The 7,612-nt window shown below is 38.1% G+C and overlaps 1 protein-coding gene across 1 annotated transcript; it reads left to right on the forward strand.

The window, feature by feature from the left end:
• Nucleotides 1-1,085: 1,085 nt before the first annotated feature.
• On the forward strand, nucleotides 1,086-7,030 carry LOC103952144 (protein NRT1/ PTR FAMILY 5.4-like). The gene is made up of 5 exons (XM_048586458.1): nucleotides 1,086-1,225; nucleotides 1,411-1,628; nucleotides 2,672-2,923; nucleotides 4,864-5,138; nucleotides 6,013-7,030. The coding sequence occupies exons 1-5, from the start codon at nucleotides 1,165-1,167 to the stop codon at nucleotides 6,890-6,892; spliced, it is 1,686 nt and encodes a 561-aa protein (XP_048442415.1). The 5' UTR covers nucleotides 1,086-1,164; the 3' UTR covers nucleotides 6,893-7,030.
• The last annotated feature ends 582 nt before the right edge of the window (nucleotides 7,031-7,612 follow it).

Below are 7,612 nucleotides of genomic sequence, written 5' to 3' on the forward strand. Positions count from 1 at the left end.
TCTCAACGACTTGAAGGAGCCCATCGTACGATCTGATGGGTAAGCTCGAGCAGGTCAAGTGCGAACTCAGGCTGATGGTGGCGGTGCTGGTGGCGAGCGCAAATGATGAGCAGAGAAGGAGAAAAGAAAGAGGGGTTGGTCGCCGGATTGGATGGGAGGGTTCGAGAGAAAGTTGGGAGGGGAGTGGCGCCGGCGAAGGAGGAGGAAGAGAGATCCTAGCTTTTTGTGTTGGGAGAATAAGAAGAAACAGAGAGGAATAAGACATTGGGGAAGGTAGAAAGAGGACCAAAAAAAAATTGAATTTTTAATTTCCACATGGACCCCTGAATGACACGTGGCGCCCAGTCATTGTCTACATGGGCGCCACATCAGCAGTTAATAGGAGACTTAACAGCCAGACTAACGGATGTATGGGACTATCCCAAAATTAACACTTTAGGTATGACTTTGGGACGAAAAAAACTTAATGTACCAAATATTGAAAACAACGAAATTTAAGGATAAAAAACTGAGATTTACCCTATTTGTTAATACCATTCTGTCGTCGATCGCTGGGTTGGTGTGTCTCCCAAAAAAAAATATCGCTACAGGTCAAGCATGTATGTTTTAAAATTCATCAACGTGAATCAGTCACGTGGGTATATTCATCAACATGAATCACAGTCACGTGGGAATATCCTCCTGCCATTCGTACAATCAAGTGCTGCATTCTCCTGGCTTGTGGTTCACAGCAAGCAACTACGCCTCCTAAAATAATAAACATGAATCACATTCACGTGGGAATATCCTCCTGCCATTCGTACAATCAAGTGCTGCATTCTCCTGTCTTGTGGGTCGCAGCAAGCAACTACGCCTCCTAAAATAGTTCTTTATAAGCATAAAAGGCCAGTAGCATCAAACCAAATAACTTTATATATTCTAATTAATTGCCCAGTGACCACCCTATATACATATATATACACAGAGAGAGAGAGAGATAGAGACATATACATATGTATGTATGTATGTATGTATGTATGTATATGAGTTCGGAAACACGATCCATATATTATTCAACGAGAAAAATTTCATGTAAAACCACCAAATTTCCAGACAAATCTCTAGTACTTTTCCCTCTTGATGAGGAGGTCCAATAATATTTCAGCTCTCTAAACACCATCAATTATGAATATTGCTTCTGGAAAACCCAATACGGGTGGCTGGAATGCTGCTATTTTCATCATCTGTAAGCAATCAAGTTCTTCTATGTTCATCTTATATTCTTATTTTTCATTTAATTCCACAATTACTTGAATTTTTTTGTTGCGATCAATATTTGTATTCAGTTCATTAATTTTTCTGAAAACTTATTGAAGTTTCATCTTTCAAGAGTACTCTGTTTCTTTTTGCTTAATTAAATTTTACTTGCAGTGGTTGAGGTGGCCCAGCAATTCGCATTCTATGGGTTGGCAAGTAACCTCATCATGTACCTCACAGATGTTTTGGACCAGCCCTTAGCCGCCGCGGCTAAGAATGTCAACACCTGGCTTGGTATCTCATTAGTCTTCCCTGTCCTCGGAGCCTTTCTTGCAGATTCATATTTTGGTCGGTTCAAAACCATCGTCTTCTCCATCACCATTTATTTCCTGGTAAATCATCTAAAAGTCATCGCATTTTTTCCCTTTAATATGTGTCGAATGTTCAGTTTTGGTACGCCCGTATGATGCTCACTATGTTGCGAGAGACTGTGAATCTAAACCATAATGGCCGAATACGGTGAAAGAGCATCCGAAATCCGTATCGGTACAGATGAACCGATTCGTTTTCGATTCAGTGATAAATTATTCAGTGGTTGTTCATCTAGTCATGAGATTCGGTGATGAATGAGGAGCGGCAGCGGAGCTAACTTCTGAGTCTGGGGAGAGATTGACATTCTTCAGCGCATCGGACGTCGGCTTGCTAAATGGTTGAATTAGGAAAATTAGGGTTAGATGGACTGGGAGAGTGTGACGATAAAATGAGGATGAGGAGTTTGGTTTCCTGAAAGATTTGGGTTTTGATATGAGCCTGCAGCATATAAAGGAAAAAAGAAAGCGAAGAGGGAAAGGTAAGAGAGAGAGAGAGAGAGAGAGAGAGAGAGAGAGAGAGAGAGAGAGTGTGGAGGGAAGAAATGAAGTGAAAAAGAAAAAGAAAGATGAAGTGGTCAAAGTGGGAAAATTGAGAAGAGAGCGAAAAACTGGATTTGTATAAATAAAAAAATGGATAAAATAGTATAGTGTTTGTTAGAATATAGTGTTGTTAAAGATAATAAGTTCATTTGGCTAGCTAAATTGGTTTTTTGACAATACTTAATACCAAAAAGACAATACTTAATACAAATTTTCATTCTTTTAACATATTTAGAACGAATCAAACTAAATGTGTCATCAGAACCTGGCTTGGTATCTCATCAGTCTTCCCTGTCCTCGGCTCCTTTCTTGCAGATTCCTGTTTTGGTCAGTTTAAAACCTAATCCATCACCATCCATTTCCTAGTAAATCAGTATTCGCATTTATTTCCCGTTAATAAATGCTTTGAATGTTCAACTTTGGTAAGAACGTAGCTAGTTTATTTGATAAGAAAATATTAATCATGTTTGATTGGATAGATATACTTGAGTAGTTGTGTTCATAGCTTAGATATCATATTGTAGGGCATGGTTCTTTTGACTCTGTCCATCTCAGTAATTCCTTCACAAAGTCGCCGAGCAGTGTTCTTTGTGGCGCTGTACACTTTATCGGTGGCTCAAGGTGCGCTGCAGCCATGCTTGCAAACATTTGCAGCAGATCAGTTCGATGAGAACACGCCGGAAGAGATCAAGGTCAAGAGCTCCTTCTTCAACTGGTGGTACGTGGGGTTCGGGTTTGGTGCCACTTCTGCCGCAGTAGGAGTTGTATATCTCCAGGTAATAACTTTGTTCTATATTCCCACATCCTCCCAAAAGTATTTAGAGTATAATAGTACATAAAAATAAAAACAAAATCACAAAAGAAATTTAGTACTTCCAATTGTTGAATAAGCTATTTTGTTTGGTCAATAGTTGGGATACACTACTAATAACTTGTATATCCGTGAAATTACCTTGCTGACTTTTATTGAATTTCGTGCTCCTTTTTTTTTTTTTTTTTTTTTGTTGAATCTTTTGTTCTCCTGTATTACAAAACATTACTAATCATAATCATAACAGATAAAAATTTAATTAAATTGGCTTAAACAGTGTACCCCTTATCACCCGAATTCAAAATGGCCCTCTATGTAGTTTATTACATGAAATTACTATACGAGTTTTTCTAGTTACACTCCATTACCCATCTAAATTCACCACACAAAAATTTTAGTGTGTTTTGATTTCCAAATTACCCTTAAAATATTGTAAATAAAAAGATAAAATGAAACACAAGAAGCCATTTACCATAGTGGTGGAGAGAAGTGTTGCCCTTGAATTACAATGTGGGTTCAAATCCCGTCGACTCTCTAATCTAACATCTAATTTAGCAAATCTATTGTTTGACAAAAAAAAAAACTCTTCTCCTTCCCCCTACATGCACCCCTCCTCGATCCCGACCACGACACCGATGATCCTTACGAGTCTGATAGTTGCCTCTCTCTTTATCTCTTATTGATTTTGGATTCATAAAATTCTCAACCATCAAAACAACAATAACAACAACAAAAAAAAAAAACCGCACCGATCAAGTTTTTAATTGAATGAAGGAACTCCTTGCTCTTGGGTTTTGTTAGCGGGAATTTCATATTTCATATAATTTCGAGAAGGGAAGAAGGAACATGGATACCGGCTGCGAGAGTGATAGAGAAGGAAGGATGTGTTGACAGTTGTCCCACATCGGTGAAGGACAAGGTTTGCTATGTGCTTATATGATCTTGGGCTACTCCTCATATTGCCAATTGGTTTTATGGTGGAACCTTAATTTCATCATAGTATCAGAGCGGGTTGTCCTCGTGTGAAGCCAAACGGCCACACGCGCTCCGCGTCACCTAGCTGTTGTCCACGTGTAGGCTTGAAAATCCGCCACACGTGTGGGGGCATGTTGACAGTTGTCTCACATCGGTGAGGGACAAGATTTGCTATGTGCTTATATAATCTTTGGCTACTTCTCGTATTGCCAATTGGTTTTATGAGGTCTTGGGCTACTTCTCGTATTGCCAATTGGTTTTATGGTGGAACCTCAATTTCATCAGGATGGCTGTGAGGTTGATAGGGGACGCCGTTGGTGATGTGAGGGACGCCGGCCGGTGGTTGTTGTCTGGGAGGGGGTTTGTCAGAAGAGAAAACATTACTAATCTTACTATTTATCCAGTTCAGTCATCAAAATGCCACCGGAAAAAAAAAGTAACTAGATTTGATTTTTTGTTGATAAATTAATTAATTCTGTACACTAATTAATTGAAATTACTATACTTGTAGGATAATGTTGGGTGGGGATTAGGGTTTGGAATATTGGCATGTTGACAGTTGTCTCACATCAGTGAAGGACAAGATTTGCTATGTGCTTATATAATCTTTGGCTATTTCTCGTATTGCCAATTGGTTTTATGAGGTCTTGGGCTACTTCTCGTATTGCCAATTGGTTTTATGGTGGTGGAACCTCAATTTCATCAGGATGGTGTGAGGTTGATAGGGGACGCCGTTGGTGATGTGAGGGACGCCGGCCGGTGGTTGTTGTCTGGGAGGGGTTTGTCAGAAGAGAAAACATTACTAATCTTACTATTTATCCAGTTCAGTCATCAAAATGCCACCGAAAAAAAAAAGTAACTAGATTTGATTTTTTGTTGATAAATTAATTAATTCTGTACACTAATTAATTGAAATTACTATACTTGTAGGATAATGTTGGGTGGGGATTAGGGTTTGGAATATTGGCGGGAGTTTTGGTGGTGTCACTCGTATCATTCTTGGTGGGAACTAAGAGGTACAGGAAACAAACGCGTCCAGGGAGCCCTTTAACTACGGTGGCACAAGTGCTCGTTGCAGCAGCTCGAAAATGGCATGTCACTAAAACACTCAATTGTGAGTGTATTTATTATGGAGATGACAAGGGTGAAGCCCTGCTACAAGGTCAGTCGCAGCCTCAGGTTTTGGCTCGTACTAATCAACTCAGGTACAAACTTAATATTGCATAAAGTACTATTCTTTCGTGTTTATAATATGCTTTTATGATCCAAAGCAGTCATTTTTTTTTGTTCTTTTTCAAACTATAAATTCATATGAAAGATCAGCCCAAATGAAAATCTATTAGTCATATAATTATAATAAAGGAAACTGTTAGGTTAGCTAGGTGTTAAGGAAATGTAGAATGAAAAGTTATGATTATGATATTTTTAGGATCGATTTTTTTTTTAAATTTAAACAATACATAAATAGATTAGAAATATACTTTATTGTTAAAACTCTATAATGATCATTATAATCAAACAAAATGTCAAATAGAATGCCATTATTCAGTATGAATTCTAATCTGGCATCATGATATATATGGACATACACTGTAAGGGTGCTAACCTAATTAAGGGTCATTTGAGCAACAAAGAGCCTCTAATCATTTGAATGGGTCAGATTCATTTATTTCTTATGAAATGAGAAATACAAGCAATCTTGATTGTTGGATTAAGAGTTAATTAGAATTGATCACATTTTTGTCGTCCATTTGAGTAGAACAGACACATATAATCTCTTAATCAATTACTAAACAACTTTTTTTTGTTGAACAAGAATTACTAAACAACTTTATGTAATATAAAAAATATATAGATATATAGTCATAGATGACATAGACGTCCAACCTCTAGTTAGGGTGTCCACGTGCATTCATACATTATTTTCTTTTTACCTTGGCTGTTTTCCCCAATTTTTCCTATAGTAATAGCACATAGATAGTCCGTCCGTTCTACTTTTTCCAATACGGGATTCATCCTCTTATAATCAATCACAATTAACAAGCTTACGTTGCGTAGTGAAAACAAAAAATAATGCAGATGCTTGGACAAGGCAACGATCATAGACGAACTAGATGCTTCAACAAACCATAGAAATCCATGGAGGCTATGCTCTCTCAATCAAGTGGAAGAAGTGAAGCTCGTCCTCCGACTCATCCCCCTATGGTTGAGTTTCCTAATGTTTGGTGTAGTCCAAGCCCAACTTCATACCTTCTTCACCAAACAAAGTAGCACAACCATCCGGTCGATCGGTCCTCATTTCCAGGTTCCTGCGGCATCGCTTCCAGGCCTCGTTGGCATTACAAACATATTCGCCGTTCTAATCTACGATCGGTTTTTTGTCCCAATAGCCCAAAAATATACGGGACACCCCTCGGGTATTACCGTGCTACAAAGAATCGGCACTGGGCTAGTTCTATCCATACTCCTTATGGTTGTGTCGGCTCTAGTAGAGGCCAAAAGGCTCAACATTGCAAAAGACTACAGTCTCATTGATGAACCTCAAGCGATAATACCAATGAGGGTATGGTGGTTACTCCCACAATACTTGATTCTTGGCCTCGCATATCCATTCGTCATGGTTGGAATTCAAGAATTATTCTATGGTCAAATGCCAGAGCAAATGAGAAGCATGGGAGCGGCTGCGTCTATGAGTGTTATAGGAGTTGGCAGCTTCATTAGCAATTGGATTATATCTGTTCTGGAGTTAATTACCTCAAGAAATGGTGAGAAATGGCTTGGTGACAATATCAATCGGGCTCACCTCGATTACTTCTATTGGGTGCTGGCAGTTTTGAGCACACTAAATTTTTGCGTTTATGCGTTAATTGCGAATGCTTTTGTGTACAAAAAGGTCGAAAGAGAAGACAAAGTGAAGACTGAGCTGAGCTGCGCAAACTACCATGATGGAGAGATATGAGACATATGATTCAAGTGCATAGGAAGAACAAGATTCAAACATAAAGTGCTCTACCATTAAAACTGGAAGCAAGCACCTATGCATTAATTTTTTTATTTGCCAAGAACTAAACACGTTCTAAAATTTAGACATGGCAAGATACAGTGTTCTTTGATTTAAAATTCAAATGGATAATTTTTATTTATTGTGTTTTGTAAACTCCCTTACAAACACATTCCTAAGCATACAACTTATTGTTTTATTTTTCTAGATGACTCTGTTAGAAATATTCTGCCATATGCATGGATGCTACTTCTCCTACAACAAATTTTGTAAGATAAACATTAGTACACAGTAATTTATGTTGCCACAATTAATTAGATACTATAAACATATACAATAAAATATTCTCCTTTAGAGTGTAGAAACTACTCTTCGTTGAGGCTTCATTGAACAACATTGTAGGTCAAGGCGTGTTAGTTCACTGTTCTTAAGAGTAAATTTTGCCCCTTGGAGACTTTATCTTGATATTGCAGGTTATGGTGTCCTACGCTCCAGAATACAACAACTTATGATTGTTGTAAGCGTACACTCACAATACTTGGATTCTTTTCAACTAGGTGGAGTTTATAGGGAAGAAAAAGAATACTCGGAACAAAGGAAGCATTTAAGGGCTCAAATAGAACGTTAGGAAATTAAAGAGCATTGCATTAGCGGTTAGAATATATAGGATAAAACAGC

The sequence above is a fragment of a genome, unplaced genomic scaffold (genome assembly GCF_019419815.1).
Source record: "Pyrus x bretschneideri cultivar Hongxiangsu unplaced genomic scaffold, Pyrus_bretschneideri_v1 Contig24, whole genome shotgun sequence".
Classification (NCBI taxonomy): domain Eukaryota; kingdom Viridiplantae; phylum Streptophyta; class Magnoliopsida; order Rosales; family Rosaceae; genus Pyrus; species Pyrus x bretschneideri.